This window comes from Rutilus rutilus (assembly GCF_951802725.1).
Source record: "Rutilus rutilus genome assembly, chromosome: 1".
Taxonomy (NCBI): domain Eukaryota; kingdom Metazoa; phylum Chordata; class Actinopteri; order Cypriniformes; family Leuciscidae; genus Rutilus; species Rutilus rutilus.
In genome coordinates this window covers 29,280,017-29,298,305 of record NC_140209.1, presented here as the reverse complement: position 1 = coordinate 29,298,305, position 18,289 = coordinate 29,280,017, and the positions used below count along the sequence as shown (strand labels likewise).

The 18,289-nt window shown below is 36.8% G+C and overlaps 1 protein-coding gene and 1 long non-coding RNA gene across 2 annotated transcripts in view; both read left to right on the top strand.

Annotated features, from left to right (window-relative positions):
* The window catches only part of LOC311278113, a 415,099-nt gene that overhangs the window by 275,443 nt on the left and 121,367 nt on the right, over nt 1–18,289 (top strand). The window lies entirely within an intron of this gene.
* The window catches only part of abca3b (ATP-binding cassette, sub-family A (ABC1), member 3b), a 49,683-nt gene that overhangs the window by 5,379 nt on the left and 26,015 nt on the right, over nt 1–18,289 (top strand). The window contains exons 4-10 of the mRNA XM_084388247.1: nt 4,680–4,807; nt 8,080–8,245; nt 13,036–13,295; nt 13,373–13,489; nt 14,642–14,762; nt 17,773–17,946; nt 18,033–18,214. Of these exons, the coding sequence (XP_084244373.1) occupies nt 4,680–4,807; nt 8,080–8,245; nt 13,036–13,295; nt 13,373–13,489; nt 14,642–14,762; nt 17,773–17,946; nt 18,033–18,214 (1,148 nt within the window). The remainder of the gene's footprint in view (nt 1–4,679; nt 4,808–8,079; nt 8,246–13,035; nt 13,296–13,372; nt 13,490–14,641; nt 14,763–17,772; nt 17,947–18,032; nt 18,215–18,289) is intronic.

Below are 18,289 nucleotides of genomic sequence, written 5' to 3'. Positions count from 1 at the left end.
AGCTTCTGGGTATTCACATCAGTGTATTCACAAAAACTCATCAGAGCTGTGGCCAAGAGTATCTGATCAGTCGCAAGTTCGGCTCGAATCATTGGCTAATCTCGTTCCCTATATATACATCAGACTTGTGCAATAAATATTTTACCGTACATTAATGCAATAAATTCGTCACATTGAAAACCTGCTAACAGCAGGGCTTTTTCATTTTAATATTTATTAAATGACTATATAGCAAATGCAAAAACAACATGGAAAACCTGGAATTAACAGAGATTTTTATCATTATTATAATTGTATTAATATACTGTTAGAAAATGACAAAAAGAAAAAAAATATACATCAATAAAATTGTATTTTATTTTATTTTATTTTTATTTTATTTATTTAAAATTGTCATGCCCAGGCAACTTTTAAGAAGTTATAGAATATTTTTGTTTTGTTATGCTCTTTTCTAAAATGTTTAGTTGTATAGATATTGCTCCTCGTTAGTGCAAATGTTTTTAAAATAATTCTCTTTGTCATTAAAGCATTAAGTCAAAACTAATACAAACTTTTTAAAAAAACAAAAAAAATTCCATGTTGTTATCGCCTAGAAATTGCATCTCATGAGAGCAATATCTTTCAAATATATTTATAGATATTGCACGTTTGTTGGTCCAAAAGTGTGTGAGGATCACTGATCTTTAGTCTCTACAATGTGAGCAAGTTTACAGTTGACACGCAAAGCTTCTCTTGAGTTTTGTGAATGAACAGCATCGTGACCTCACCAAAAACCTTAAAGGCAGGTTTTCCTGGCAATAAAGCTTCTGTCCGACCCTTGAATTCTCCTGGTGCTTGTGTTTATGAGCTGTCATAAAGTCATAAAGCTGGTCAGTCACATAATAGACTCTGGCCAGCCTCCTGATAATGGAGGAGGACGTCCATAATCTGAAGCCTCAACTTTGACTGTAAAATTAGCTGCTTTGATGGTGGTAAAGTGCTGTGTAATATTCACAACTGACTGAACGTACTGGTTTAAATGAGTCTTCAGCTGTGCTCATGCAATGAAAGTCTATGATTTTGACATTTTGTGGGTTAGATGAGAAGAGGAAGTTTCAGGCAAATAGATCATTTATATGAAATTGCAGAGCTATGAGTAGAGGTTTGTTTATTTATATGGACATGACGAAACTGATGACTTAATGATAAATGAGTGACAAGTGAATGATTCATTGGGCCATTTGCCCGGAGTCTTTTGGACTGTTTCATTTAAAATAACAGTTAATAAGTTCTTTGTTCATGAGCAACATTACTGTTGTGTACAACCATCAAAGACAACACAATAGAAATATATTCTGTCTATTGTCTTTATATTGTTATGCCGACCAGACTGCAAATTTAGGGTACGTTTACACGACAAAGATATCCTTAAAACGGAGACATTTTTCCTTTGAGTTTTCCGCGCACACCATTGTCAAAACGATCCCCATTCACAATGATCCGCGAAAACGACTAAAAACGCTGTATTCTGCTGCCAGACCAGTAGATGGCGATGAAACACTACAGACTGAACAAGAAATACGCCTGTGCATGACGTCATCGTCTTCAGAGATTCGCGTTTTTTTGCTGTTTACTAGAGATGCGCGGTTGGCGGTTACAGCCGCGGACTCCGCGGATAAACCGCGGATTGGGCGGATGACGTGACGAAAAATAATATTTTAATTAAATTCGGGCGGGTGGCGGGCGGTTGAACCAATCAAATGAAAAATATATCTATACACAAATCAACGGATGGCGGGCGGGTGCGGTTTTGAAAATTGGTCAAAAACGTTGGTGCGGCTGGATGGCGGACGGATGATGATTTTTGTGATGCGGTTGCGGATGAAATAATAGCCCATCCGCGCATCTCTACTGTTTACACGGAGACCGTTTTCAAAAACGTGTACTTTGAAACCCGTTTTCAAAAGTTTGCGTTTTCAGGCACCCCAAACGCCGTTGTCGTGTAAACGAGCAGCCAAAGCGCATACAAAGTTTTACGTTTTTAGTTGAAAACGCTGTCGTGTAAACAGCCCCTAAGAAATAAGCTAACACATTTTGCCTTGACGCTGTAGATTCAGTAGTGTCGCAGGATTATTTTAGCACAGAAATAATGCAGAAGCTCCAGAACCACTGACCAGAGTTATTTTAGTATTATTTTTAGACTCTTTTAGTATAAAATATAGTATTTAGTATAAAATTAGAGATGCCACAGATATGACAATTTTGGCCGATACCGATAATTCTTTATAATTGAAAGCCGATAACCGATATATTGGTTGATATAAAAGTCCAAATTTTTATATAATTTTTGGAGAGCCTGGTTACAAAATCAAAAGTCTCACTATTAAAATCCATGTACCAAGCACACAATTATAATGTTCTCATCATAATTGTATGTAGCCTATATGACAGACTTGCACATTTAACTTTATTTTCCTTTTTGAAGCAATTCAAAAGCATCATGGCGAACGTTGCTCATCTGAAGCGTCTCAGCTGAGGGAAATAATCCATTATTTATCGGCTTTAATATATCAGCCAAATCCTCTTATCCGGCCGATTACGATAACGTTAAAAATTAACATATATCGTCCGATACCGATATGGTGGCCGATATATCGTACATCCCCATTTAAAATGCTAAATATAGTATTTTATAGTATTAATTTTATACTATTAATATTTTGATATGCTTTTAGTTTTGTATTTTTAGTTTGCGTTTTTTATTTAGTTTGTGTTTTTAAAAATGTTCTATTTAGCTTTAATTTATTTTGAGTAATTTAGTACTTATTTAATTTCAGTTAGTTGTTAGTCTTTTAAGTGTAAGGTTTTCATCTAATATTTATATTTTATTTTATTCATTTTTATTCATTTTGCTGGTAACTTTACAGTGTAGTATGTTAACATTTGTTAATTACATTAGTTAAAAGGAACTAAAAATGAGAAATGATTGCCCACTTCTAAAGCATTCATTCATCTTAGTTAATGTTAATTTGCTAACACATTAAAATCAAAAGTAGGATCTGTTGATATTATTTAGCTCACATGAGCAATGAGTTGTATTTGAATAATTAATGCTTACAAAGATTAAAAATACTGTAAAGCATGAGTTGCTCATTGTTAGTTAATGCATCATTAACTAATGGGACCTTATTGCAAATTGTTACCATGTTGCTGGCTGTTGTTTACATTGGCAAATGTAGCACAGATGCTTCCTGGTTGTGCGTCGACTGGATTTGCTTGTTGATCCTGGTTTAACCGGCTCCTCCTGTTTTTATGTAGACAGACACTGTATCTCACAATAAAAAGCCATGTGAGGACATGTTAGATGAACGTTTGACTTAGAAATGAAAACTGCTATTATGAATTCTCCCTCATGTCTTTCAAACTCATATGTGTTACATGTGTCTCTGCCTCAATAAAGGAGTAATAGTGGCATATCTTCATTCAGATCTTTCCATATAACAACAATTTATAGATACCACGTCTGTCAAGCTCCAGACAATAGGACAATAAAAGTAGCATTTAATAGAGTGGTGCGTGGATGACGTCAAAACTCGGAAGGCTTATTCGCCACTGGTTCTCTCTTGAGATTTTCCTATGGGGTTTTTATGAGGAAAATAATGTGCTAAACACAACTGATGATTTATGTTTACAATATTCGACAGTGTAAATTACACACACCCACACCACAGACGTTCGTATCTAGTTGCTTAGAAAAATAAAAAACGTTGTGGAGTAAAACATTCATGCATCGTCAAGACACGTTTACCACAGACCTTATTTTACTCATAAATTTAAAAATCTCATTTTAAAACCCCATTGGGAAATCTAGAAGGAACCAGCGGAAAATTGGTCTTCCTGGTTTTGAAGTCATCCCTGCTATATCCAAAGAATAAAACGTTAACAAAAGCTTCTTAAATATATCAAATTTATTGTTGCACAAAAAACAAAACAGACATTGTATGGGTTTATAACAACATGAAGAGAAGTAAATAATGACACACTTTTCATTTTTGGTCAAATATTCTTTTAAAGAGCCTCAATAACCTTCCGGTGTGTGTGTGTGTGTGTGTGTGTGTGTGTGTGTGTGTGTGTATGTATGTGTGTCTCTCTGTTTGTGTGTGTCTGTCTGTATGTGTGTGTGTGTGCGTGCGTGTTTTAATTGGATTTAGGTCGTAAATCCCAGTCGTGACCTGGCTGAAATCCCAGTTTTGCCTAGTGTCTCATTAGCTTTTCCTTTTAACAACATTTTCTCTGAAAAAAAAAAAAAAAAACCTAGGGGTCTTGATATCATTAACATATGTTTACAGTAGGCTGACAAATCCTAAAATCAATTATTTTAAAGGTCACATGGTTTCGTATGATTGCTTAAATGGCTACATTTCACATCGAGTAATCTATTTTTATCAGTTTAACCCTCAAACTTTCTACGCACTGAATTGATCGCTGATCGCATGTAACGATATGAACAATTTGCATTTGTTTGAAAAATTCGTTTTCTTTGCTAAAGTGGGTGGTTGTCTAGGTGTTGCCAAGGTGATTTGCTAGATGGTTCTGGCGTGAAATGAGTCCTCCCTCGAGTCTTCGATGTTTAAGTATGAGCTGCAGTAACAGTAATAGTGACGTATGTGGCACTAATGATGTGTCGTCTTGTTTTCCAGTCCGTGGCTTTGAAACAGAGGAGCAGTTGGAGGAGTTTGTGAAAACTGACCCAGAGTCAGGCAAGATCTTGGCAGCCATTGTGTTTGAGCATCCTTTCAGCCACGACGATGAGCCTCTTCCTCTGCAGGTGAGACTCTCAGAGCTGACAACCAATCACTGTCTTTTTATTGCATAAAATGTATTATTTATTTTTCTTTATATTTTGCATGATATATTAAAGCCGATAAATAATGGATTATTTCCCTCAGCTGAGAGAGACGCTTCAGATGAGCACCGCTCGCCATGATGCTTTTGAATTGCTTCAAAAAGGAAAATACAGTTAAATGTGCAAGTCTGTCATATAGGCTACATACAATTATGATGAGAACATTATAATTGTGTGCTTGGTACATGGATTTTAATAGTGAGACTTTTGATTTTGTAACCAGGCTCTCCAAAAATTATATAAAAATTTGGACTTTTATATCAACCAATATATCGGTTATCGGCTTTCAATTATAAAGAATTATCGGTATCGGCCAAAATTGTCATATCTGTGGAATCTCTAATTTTATACTAAATACTATATTTTATACTAAAAGAGTCTAAAAATAATACTAAAATAACTCTGGTCAGTGGTTCTGGAGCTTCTGCATTATTTTTGGGCTAAAATGAATCTACAGCGTTAAGGCAAAATGTGTTATCTTATTTCTTAGGGGTTGTTTACACGACAGCGTTTTCAACTAAAAACGTAAAACTTTGTATGCGCTTTGGCTGCTCGTTTACACGACAACGGCGTTTTGGGTGCATGAAAACGCAAACTTTTGAAAAGGGTCTCCGTGTAAACAGCAAAAAAACGCAAATCTCTGAAGACGATGACGTTATATAAAAAATTGCAAGAAATAAAGTCAGAATTGCGAGATATAAAGTCAGAATTTTTTCCCTCAAAATTGGACTTTATAAATCGCAATTGTGAGTTTATATCACAATTCTGAGAAAATTATTATTATTTAAAAAAATTCATAAAGTCAGTTGTTTATATCCCGCAATTCTGACTTTATATCTTGCAATTCTCACTTTATTTCTCGCAATTCTGACGTTATAACTCGCAATTCTGACTTTATTTCTCGCAATTCTGACTTTATATCTCGCAATTCTGACTTTATTTCTCACAATTCTGATGTTATAACTCGCAATTCTGACTTTATTTCTCGCAATTCTGACTTTATATCTCGCAATTCTGACTTTATTTCTCACAATTCTGATGTTATAACTCGCAATTCTGACTTTATATCTCGCAATTCTGACTTTATTTCTCACAATTCTGATGTTATAACTCGCAATTCTGACTTTATTTCTCGCAATTCTGACTTTATATCTCGCAATTCTGACTTTATTTCTCACAATTCTGATGTTATAACTCGCAATTCTGACTTTATTTCTCACAATTCTGATGTTATAACTCGCAATTCTGACTTTATTTCTCGCAATTCTGACTTTATTTCTCGCAATTCTGACTTTATTTCTCACAATTCTGATGTTATAACTCGCAATTCTGACTTTATTTCTCACAATTCTGATGTTATAACTCGCAATTCTGACTTTATTTCTCGCAATTCTGACTTTATATCTCGCAATTCTGACTTTATATCTCGCAATTCTGACTTTATATCTCGCAATTCTGACTTTATATCTCTCAATTCTGTTATAACTCGCAATTCTGACTTTATATCTCACAATTCTGACTTTATATCTCGCAATTCTGATGTTATATTTTGCAATTCTGACATTATAACTCACGATTCTGATGTTATAACTCGCAATTCTGAGAAAAAAGTCAGAATTGTGAGATAAAAAGTCAGAATGGTTTATATCCCGCAATTCTGACTTTATTTCTCTGAATTTTGACTTTATATCTCACAATTCTGACGTTATATCTCGCAATTCTGACTTTATATCTCGCAATTCTGACTTTATATCTCACAATTCTGATGTTATAACTCGCAAATCTGACTTTTGTATTGCGCAATTGTGACTTTATAACTTGTAATTCTGACTTTATATCTCACAATTCTGATGTTATAACGCGCAGTTCTGAGAAAAAAAGTCAGAATTGTGAGATAAAAAGACACAATTATTTTTTAAATTATTTTATTCCATGGCGGAAACAAGCTCCCATAATTTTTTTTTTATTTTTTTTTTATAATATTTCCAAGTAATGACATCTATTTAAAAAAAAAAAATTAAAAACAGCATAAATGGTTTTTACATTTCATTTGCATCATTATTTTTTATATACTTTTGTAAAGATTTACAAGATTTCAGTTCTGAAAATTGGGGGAAAATAATTGTGACAAATGATAGTGATCCAAAAAATTATAGTGATCCAAAAAATGTGATTAGTTGTATATATGCAAAACCATTTTCTTTTGATTTTGGTGTGAGATATAGCACGTTCTGGTCAGTTTTTGTCTTTAACGATGATTACTGTTACTTAAAGGAAGGAAATGTTCTTTTCTGAGCATTTGAGGGCAAAATAACCAGTTTTCCACAGAAGTGAAAAGTGCAGAGTCAAATCTAGCTGGAGGAATCAGGCTTAAGTGCTCTAGCAGCAAATGCCCTCAAACCATATTTGTTCATGTCTCGGGCGCCTGCTCGAGTGTTTATGAACCACTGATTCTTCCAGCTGACGCTGTTTCAGCCATTTTGAGATGCACTTCTTGAGTTTCCTCCATGTGTCTAATGGAGAGATGAGGTCTGGTCTGGTCTCTTCTTATAAGGACATGAGTGAATCATCTCTCATGATGAAAGCTCGCAAGTCCTTCGCTGAGGGTTGAATGAGTTTACCGCAGCTCCTGCATCTGCATTGATGGAAAGGGCATTTCTGTGTATAGGGTTCATAAAATGTATGTTTTTATAACACTTAACTTATAAATTGGTTTTACGAATGATTTACACAGAAAGTTGGTTTCCTCTTGTTAAATGAGGCCCAAAATGTCACAGTGTTTACGGATTTACTTATATTTCCAGTAGACTGAAAGGTGCGTTTTTGTCAGTGACTAATTGAATGTTTTGTCAGATGAACTGTTGTCACTCACCTGGGAGCAGATGCAGAATTGAATTTTATTCAGATAAAAACGAGGCTTGTTTGATAATAATATATATATTTTTTAATTTTACAGGTAAATTACAACAGGAAGATTTCTTATTTTGATATTTAGTAATAGTAACAATAATAATAAACATTGAGCAATATTCAATATTATCTGATGTGGTAACCATAAGGTTGCAGGTTCAAACCCCGTAAGAGTTGCTTGATGTGCTGCTAATCGAGACACTCATGTTACTCCAGAGTAATAGATGAACTCTTAAGCCTGCAAAACTCGTATGCTAAACGACTCTTGATCTGATGTGTGATAGGTCAGCTATCATCTGCGCTTCACGTACAGCCCCAGGAACGCTCCGGCCCGAGAGAAGTCCGAGTTCAACCCCAACAATGACCTGGACTGGCACACGCTCAGCCTGTTCCCGCTGTTCCAGTTGCCCGGGCCCAGAGAACAACACGAGGCACATGGCGGCACGCCAGGTCAGTCCGCACTCATGCATTGTGGGAAATGTTGGTGGTAAGGTAACATGAACCCAGCTCAAGTCAAGTCCAGCTATAGTAAGTTTTTTTGATTGATTCACTTCCGTTGCAAAGATCATTAGTTATTAACTTAGGGGCCGCTTACACGACACAGTTTTAACTGAAAACAGAAAACTTGTAATGCGTTCTGGCCGTTCATTTGCACGACAACGGTGTTTGGCGGCTCGAGAACACAAACTTTGACATGGGTTCCAAGGTGCAAGTTTTGAAACATTTTGAAAAACGTTATCATCTCCGTGTAAACTTCAAAAACGTGAATCTGTGAAAACGCTGACGGCGTGCACATGCATATTATGTGTTCAGTCTATAGGTAAACGCGTTTGAATATCTATGTGCGCAGGAGCGTAGCCTTTCTTTACAAAGGGACATCGCTAAATTACTTGTCTGGCCTTCATAATACCGAATTTTTAGTCGTTTCCGTGGATAAGCCACCTACAGGTCATCGATTTCATGTTAAACTAAAAATTGCATCCAAAATGAGTCAATACATGCATTTTTCTGTATGTATGTGCACTTCTGCTAAATGTTTATTTTTTTATGCATTAAAATATGTTTCAAAGCTAACAGCCACAAAACTACATTACATTAAAACTACATCAAAAAGCTCTGTAATCAAGAATCGCCCATCAACGTGCAAATTAGACCCGGAAACTTCTTAATGTGTGATTGAATTCTTCCTTAAACAGACTTGATACCATCTTTACTGTCAGTTAGCGTTAACAGATGAGATAAACCGGCCTCTCTTTCTCTCTCTCTCTCTCTCTCTCTCTCTCTCTCTCTCTCTCTCTCTCTCTCTCTCTCTCTCTCTCTCTCTCTCTCTCTCTGCTTCTTTAACGATCTCCTCCTGTAACCGAGGCTTCCCGTGAAGGTGCTAGCTATTGATTAGGAAGTGATTTGCTTGGTTAGTGTTCCCTTTACCCAACGGCCTATGGTGTTGCCGACAGCTTCAGAACGCCGGGAGCATGTGTGTTATTAATCATGAGCGCTGCGTTGGCGTCCTTTTGATCTTTGATGTCTGTCAACCTCTATTTTTGGTACAGTGCTTCCAAATTACAGCTTGATCTCTGCTTCCACGACTCTTCACGCTTCAACGTCGTCCTTTTATCTGCATTTAATTGCGTTGAGTTGCTTTATACTGGCAGTGCAAAATCTTCAAGGGTCATTATGGCTAGGAAAGCTATTAGGAGCAGCGAGAACTTTTGAATGAATGTCTACGCTTTGAGAAATAGGGACTATATGAAGCTCAAAAGAAATATTATAGGTGTTTTATAAGTTTAACGCCTTCATGGCTATGTGTTTTTTTTTTCTGCATCGTGGCTGATTTGTAGCTTGTACCCCATCTAAAAATAGATGTGTCTTTTATATTTCCTATTCATTTCTTATTGCTGGTCATTTTTGACCGATAAGAACACAAAAGTGACTATTTTTTTAAAAGCATTTCGAATTTTCGAATCGTGTTTTTGCGTGTGTGTGTGTGTTCGCATAGCGAGTGAGATAAAAGTCACAAAGTTGTGAAGAAGTAGTAGGGGTGTAACGGTACATGTATTCATCCCGAACCTTCACGGTACAGATGTCACGGCTCTGTTCATACAGTCAGACGACGAAATGCAGTCAGTCACAGGCGATCCACACTTCAATCCAGAAGGGGGCGCGTGTGGTAATGCAACGCTGTTTGCTAACCACTAGGGTTGTCACTTTACGTTCGAAAATCGATTGCACAATCGATCGGACCAACCAACACAAGTTTCGAAAACGAAAATAGGGAATCGATTTTAACGGCCTTCTCTCGGAGCGCATCCAGCTAGTCACGATATGCCCGCAATGCCGGTATTCAGACAGTCTCATGCATAGAGATACAGATTCGGGCTACGGTCTCCAATCGCCTACGTAGGCTAAATTTGTTTGACATTTCTAATCGTAAACACAGCCATGTTGAAGCCTGCAGTAATGTTTTTCATTGATGTTATGGCAATCCACTAGTTGTCCGTGGATTTGCCTATATTTGGCATTTAAAATGGAAACATCTTTAGACATGGAAAATCGATTTTACAATCGATTCAATGAACACTTATGTCTCAAAAATCGAACAGGATTTTTTCACAAAAGGGACGGCCCTACTAACCACCACAACAGGAAAAAGCAGCAGAAGAAGAGATGATCTACGCACCAACCCAAAACAAGAGTTCAGATGGCACGCAAGAGCTTGCTAGTAGCTTATACGCTGAGTTTCAATTCATTTTTGTGACACGCTCCACAAACTTCATGGAAAGAAAACCGGGATGGCAGAAAGTGGCATCCTGTTTGTTTTCTTTATTTTAAGAATGATGCTTACTTATCTATCTATATGACCATAAATTACAAAGTATTTAAGGTTGTTTCTGCTGTTATAATGAGACAAAATCATTAGACATTGTGCTGATTTGTGTCGTGGAAGTGCAGTGATGAAATATACGTGTCCAGGAAATGTGGCTTCACTCGCCGTCACCTCGTGGAAAGGTGAAGTAGGCTCAGATGTAGATGGCACTTTTTGCATTGATCTTTGTGCATCCGCTATTGTTAATCCGCATGTTAATGAACTCTCACACGCAAAAGTAAATGACAGCTTAGGCTATGCACAACACGTAAATCAAACCAATAAGTTTGAAAACAGCCGTTGAATTTTACCGTGCAGCATTGGTCGATCTATCAATTAGAGGAACAAATCAACAATTCCTTATTGTTTTATTTTAAGCAATCAGGAATCTGTCGGGGCTGGACATGCAAGCTAAAAATTTATCAAACTCGTATCGAACCGTGAAAGCCAAAACGGAGGTACGTACCAAACTGCGACTTCTGTGTGCCGTTACACCCCTAATATATAGCATTAATAAATCGTTTTTACAGCGATTTTTGAGTTATTGTTTGTGGCGTTGTGTGCTGTAAAATTGGATAACATTTTTACAAAAAAGGTTAGTGCGTGCATTTGTTTCACTCTGAAATCATTTTAACATGCATAATGTTTACGTCTTATGCTGTGTACACACCAAAATATTTTTTACATCTTATAAGATTTTCAAAATGTGATAGACCACAAACATGAGGACAAAAAATCCTAGATTTAAGCGTTTTGCTCCTATAGTGTATGGTGTGCCATGATGTGACAAAGACAGCACACATGAACAGATTTTCAACCAGAGTCTCGACTGTGAAAACAGGAAATTTCGCAAAATCTCGCGAGACTTCAGAATAAGCATGGCGGATGATATGCAGGAAGAAATTGCGATGATAGTGTTTGGAATGATTTTCACAGAAAATTCAGGTGAAAAAAAACATTGTACCCACCATTATATATAACCTTTTATACAGAAATATATTCATTCTTTATTGTCTTTATTTATTCTTTATTGGATTTATTGTCTCTTTAGAAAAAGTTATTTAATCCCTCTATAGAACCTTACTGAACCCTTAAAGGGATACTCCACTTTTTTTGGAAATAGGCTCATTTTACAACTCCCCCAGAGTTGCCCCAACTCCCCTGCTGCACCGAATATCGAAACTCTTTGGTCATTTTTTTGAGAGAGATGCTAATGGTCCTGTCCGATTCAATGATCTATGCTAAGCTATGCTAAAAGTGGTACCGCCAGACCCGGAGATCGGCTGAATGGATTCGAAAACGGTAAAACTCAACTGTTTAACTCTTGGGGAGTTGTAAAATGAGCCTATTTCCAAAAAAAAGTGGAGTATGCCTTTAACACTCAGCTTCCTGCAAATACTTCAGAATAAGCATGGCGGATGATATGCAGGAAGAAATTGCGATTGTTTTTGGAATGATTTTCACAGAAAATTCACATGAAAAAAAACATTGTAGATCGTACCCGCCATTATATATAACCTTTTATACAGAAATATATTCATTCTTTATTGTCTTTATTTATTCTTTATTGGATTCATTGTCTCTTTAGAAAAAGTGATTTAATCCCTCTATAGAACCTCACTGAACCCTTAACACTCAGCTTCCTGCAAGTGTGTGTGTGAGAATGACCGTGTCTTCCATCATCTCGCTTTCTGATTGGATATTGTTTTGTTTCACGTGATAATCTCCAGAACGTGCGTGCGTTTGTCCTCGGGGTTCCCCCCACACATCAGGATTTCTGATCGTAAATATTAAACATGTTGAATATTTACGATTCGCGATCGGGGCGGCTCCGACATTCTTCCGAGCAGCTTCGGACACACTTAACACACCTCACATCAACGGAAAATCTGATAAGATAATCTGTAGAGCCATCAAGATAATCAGGACACAGCTAGGATTGTCGGAAGGGGGGAAATCGGCCCAAAATCAGCACGATTATCTTTTGGTGTGTACCCAGCATTATGACTTTGCAATAGAAACGGTGGATATTTTAATGTTTACGGATTGGCCACATTCGTTTCCATTGTAAGTGTCTCACTGTAAACCAAATTTTGGTGTTTTTTTTTTGTTGGTAGATTGTACCAAAATATCTTTGAATCAAGTCCAATTTTTTTTTGTGTTCACATAGCAAGTGTGACAAAAGTCTCCAAGTTTCATACCCTTCAGATTAATTAAAAACATGTGGTAATCAACATTATGCTATCAACAAATGCTGTCAATTGAGCATAACTTTTACAGAGCTCAGAATTTCCCTTTAAAAGAAATCAAAATTTCATTTGATTGAATCATGGACCCTTCTAAGTACCGTATCTTTCTCTTCGACGCCTCTTGACAGGTTATTACCGCGAGGGTTTCCTGCAGGTGCAGCACGCGGTGGACCGAGCCATCATGAAGGCCTACAACAGCACGACTGCGGCGGCCCTCTTCAAGCAAACGGAAGTGCTGCTCTCCCGCTTCCCTTATCCAGCGTTCATCTACGACGTCTTCATCCTGGCCATCCAGAACCAGCTGCCCCTGCTGCTAGTGCTCAGCTTCACCTACACGTCTCTGAATATCGTCCGCGCTGTGGTCCAGGAGAAGGAGAGGAAACTAAAGGTGAGGAACTTAGAAATAGATTATGTTGGTTTTGATGCAAGAGAAGTAACACTATAATCGTCTTGTGTTTATTGCAGGAGTACATGCGCATGATGGGTCTGAGTAACTGGTTGCACTGGAGCGCCTGGTTCCTCATGTTTTTCCTCTTCATTTCCATCTCCGTCTTCTTTGTCACTGTGCTCTTCTGTGTCAAGGTAAACAGAGGCACATTAGTGATACAACCTGTTCTTTGTCAAGTACCTCTTCCTTCTAGAAATATAATGTTTGCATTTCTTTGTTTGTTTTTTAACTCCTTGACAAGTAAACTTTAGTGTTGAGAATTGAGAACCAGTTTATATTCAGAACAAGTTCTGCTTGTTCCACAAAAGCACTGGAACCACATTTGTTTTTTCGTGATGTTTATTTCTGTTAACGTTTCTTGAAAATGTAAAAAAATTTTCACTGGTATATGTTGTACAACATGTACTTAAAGAAGATACAGTATGCATTCAGTTTTGCCAGTTTTTTTAAATATATATTTTTACCCTTTTTTTAAGGTATCATTGTAGTATAAAGTTAGGACAAGTTAATTGTGTCCTCAAAAATACGACAAGAATCGCTAATGAAATCGCTTTACAATAAGGTCCTATTAGTTAACATGCATTAAACTTTTTACAATATTTATTAATATTTGTGAACATTAGCTAATAAAAACAGTTTTTTGTAAAATCATGTCAACTGAGGTCTATTAAATAATATTAGCAGATACAACTTTTGATTTTAATAATGTTTTAGTAAATGTTGGGATTACCATGAACTAAGATTAATTAATGCTTTAGAAGTATTTTTCATTGTTAGTTCATGTTAAATAATGTCGTTAACTAATATTAATAAATGGAACCTTATTGTAAAAATTTACAGAAAAGGAAAAAATAATAGATAAGAAATAAGAATAATTAGTAAAATTATAAAACACTAACACAACACTTAATGCAAAGCTTATTATGTACAAGTCAAATAAATACTTGTGTAAAACAAAAAAATATTGCGTTAGACTATAAAGTTGTTTTCTTTAATTAGTAATTTGCATGTATTATATGAAATTTGGCCATAATAATACAATTCTCTGATCCCAAATATAAATAAATAAATAAATGTCTCGAATATTTTCATTTATATGTTTCTGTACACGACATTTTAACTGAAGGAGTGCAATTAATTGTTAATAGATTCACTAAGGAATCTGAATCATCAAGAAAAATGGGAATCAAAATCAGAATTGATTCCCATCTTTAGTATTCCATACTATTTGCTAGTTTTGCCAAACAATCATATGCAGGTAATGTGTATGTCTTGTTTTCTATCAGGCGAGTCCTAACGGATCGGTGTTGACCTACAGTGACCCCACGCTGGTGTTTTTCTTCCTGCTGGTTTTTGCCATATCTACCATTAACTTCAGCTTCATGATCAGTGTGTTCTTCTCCAGGGGTGAGTTCTCCATCTACTCTTATTATCGCAGAACGTAGTCGTCATTATGCTGTATTCTCTGTGGGACAATGATAGGACTCTTATCTGAACACACACGCAGCGGTTTTTAATCGAGCAGGCTTATTTCGGTGTAGTAGACAAAGCTTCGTAATCAAAGGTAAGATATAGTAGAATGTGAACGAAGAGCAAGAAAAGGTGACCAAAGGAATGAAGGCACAAAATAGGACTTGTTCGGTATATCTTTGTCTAAATACGTGCTCAAACATAATAAGTTACTCATTGTTACATTCACACTTCACGTGCATAAAGCTTTTGAAAATCAGCTCTCCATTGTGCATAACCTGCTCTACTTCTTTCTTTTCTCTGCAAAACGAAACCACAAACTGTCTAAATGCAGGTAACCAGCTGGGGGAAAATGTTCAGGTTGCAGTTATTGACCCTTTTTGATGCTTGAAATGCTTTTAGTGAGTAAAGGCAGAACTCGTGGCTGGACTTCGTTGCATTTGATTGGTGCTTGTGTGTGCATGGCGGCCCTCACCTGAGTTAATAATAAGATATGTAGGCTAATACCCGCTTTAAGAGGAGACCATAGAGATTCATCAAGCTTTAACTGTTCATCCTTAAGAAAAGAAAGAATATAAAATCAAAGGGCTGTTGGTGTACAGACCTGCTGCTTTAACCAGTTTTAAGGTGGCATTTTGTTCGCAACTTACTCATTATGGAAACTACACTGATTTGAGAATAGGTCTTTTTACTTGCAAATGCCATGAAGCTTGATTGAAAAAGTTTATAACAGATCCCATTTAATGCAAAAACTCTCCATGTCTTGATTTTGTTTTTACTAGAATAGGTTTTAATGCTTGAATGTTCAAAAACACATGATTTTCCACATATTAACATTGTTGCCTCTTCTCAGTCTGCCAGTAATGCTCTGTTTAGTTCCTGTCTCTATGAAGCTCCTCCTTCTGAAAAGCTCAATGTGCTCTGATTGGTCAGCTGGATCAGTGTGTTGTGATTGGTCAAGCGCGTCAAGCGTGTTTCGCCCCTTTACCATAATCATGAAAATAATATAAAAATAATGCAGAAACTCCTAATAATCCATATACAATGTCTCGTTTTATTTTAAAGGTTAATTACACTTGAGCATTTTATTGACATGTTCTTGTTTCGTTATAACACTCTTTGGGCCCTATCATACACCTGGTGCAATGCAGCGCCAGGCGCGACGTTTTTTGCTAGTTTCAGCCCGACGCAGTTATCATTTTCACGTCCTGTGCCACGTTGTTTAAATAGCAAATGTATTTGCTGCTGGTATGCAATATAAGTTTTTTTTTTTATTTAAAGAGCGAGTTAGTAATAATGTGCGCCTATAGGCGGGTCCACAATGCGCTACACACTGCTTATTACACACACACAGGGACGCTCAGCAGCACACAAACTAGCCAAATATTAAAAATAAAAGGATTACAATGTAAAAGTTTATTATTGTGCACATAAAGATATGTTGCAATCCGGCTTGTCCCATAGATGGTCTGCTCGTTTCTTCTCTGGAGACGAGTTCAGTCTTTCCACTATCAAACTCTGTCATGTAAATAGCGAATCCGCCATGGCGCGAGCGCAACTGGCTTTAAAAGGGAATGGGAGATGAGATTCTGATTGTTTTTTGCATTTAAAGCCCAAAACACACCCATTACTCATTAAGAAAATAGGGACAACCCTTTTAGACCATGCACCTGGTGCGCTTACCATTTTTCCCGTTGTTTAACTAGCAAAAGTGGATTCGGACACATCCCTAAGTGCACTTTAGACCATGCTCTTAGATCGTTAAAATAGGGCCTTTAATCTTGTAGTCACTATTTGAGAAGGTTTTAGTTTTGTGGTTTTCTACAGCTGATATATGTGATGTAGAACAAGGTTGGCTGTTTTTTCTTCTGAAATCGAATCTGTGCGGTTCAACAACCTCCTTTATTCAAAAGAGACTTGTCCTCTTATGGGTTTAGAGAGGCTGAAAATGAACCTTAATCAACACGTCCTGCTACAGCCCATTCAATCCCCAAATGACATATTGTTGAGTCTGAAGAGGCTCTCCGCATCTATGCGTCCCTTTGAGATGTGAATGTAAAAATAGCCCAGTGTTTCATTTTCTTCCATTTGTTGAACAGCAGTGCCACTCTTTTCTCCCATCACCTCTCTCTCTCTCTCTTTCTCTCTTTTGTGGCTGGTTGAGGGTCGGAGGGAAGGATGTTCAAGGCCAGGGTTTAAACTCATTGACATGTCCATCCTTCAGTCCCACACACTGAAACTCATGTTTGTCCAGGTCACATTCACCCAAAAATACATAAAAGACATTGAAAATGTTACAAAAGATTTCAATTTCAAATAAAAGCGTTTTTTTTATTTTTTTTTATCGTTCTGTTCATCAAAACAATGATGAAAAAAAATGTATCATGATTTCCACAAAAATATTAAGCAGCTGTTTTCAACATTGTTAAAATAAGAAATGTTTCTTGAGCATCAAATCAGCGTATTTGAGTAATTTCTAGAAAAGACAGGCTTCCATACATTTCTCTCTGAATTTACATTAATATAATGTGGAAAATAATGAAATGCTATTTCATTTGTTTTTAAAAATAAATTAAACCATTAAAATAAGTAATATTTAAAGTATTTATATACACAATGGTAGTATTTGTTTTGTTGCCTTTATTTAAATCTCCATAAATTATTATATTATAGTAATTTTATTTAGAGAATCAACATTTTGAATAACTGGAAATAACACAAAAAAACATTTCCATGCACTTTACGGTGTGAGAATTTGTTGGGGGAAATGTGCTTAATTGTCATAAAACACAATGCAAAACATTTTGAAGATCTTACAAAGGCGTCTTAAAGAAAAATATAATTTCTTATGTCTTTCTTTTTCAGTGTGTGTGACTTGAACATGTTCTTGTGATGTTTTCATATAATTGTAAGCACAACCTCATTTCAGTGTCATTCTCTCCCATAGCGAATGTGGCGGCGGCAGCAGGAGGCTTCATCTACTTCCTGAGCTACCTGCCGTACATCTTCCTGTGGCCTAACTATGACCTGCTGTCGCACGCCCAGAAAGTGTCCGCCTGCCTCATCTCCAATGTAGCCATGGCCATGGGAGCCCAGCTGATCGGCATGTTTGAGGGCAAAGGTCAGGGACTCGAGCTAAACATGACACTATAGTTGCTCTAATAATGCTGCCATGCACCTGATGCTCATGTCTTATGTTGTCCTCAGGGACGGGCATCCAGTGGCATAACCTGTTTGATCCGGTAACGGTGGACGATGACTTCTCCATGGCCCAGGTGATCGGACTGCTTCTTCTGGACGCTGTGCTGTACGGTCTGGTCACCTGGTACGTGGAGGCGGTGTTTCCAGGAGAGTATGGAGTGCCACTTCCATGGTACTTCTTCATACTGGTACGTATTACATGCGTGCACATTGTCTATAGCCATATTCTTGGTCACTATAAGCTGCATTGAAGACCTTGGGCC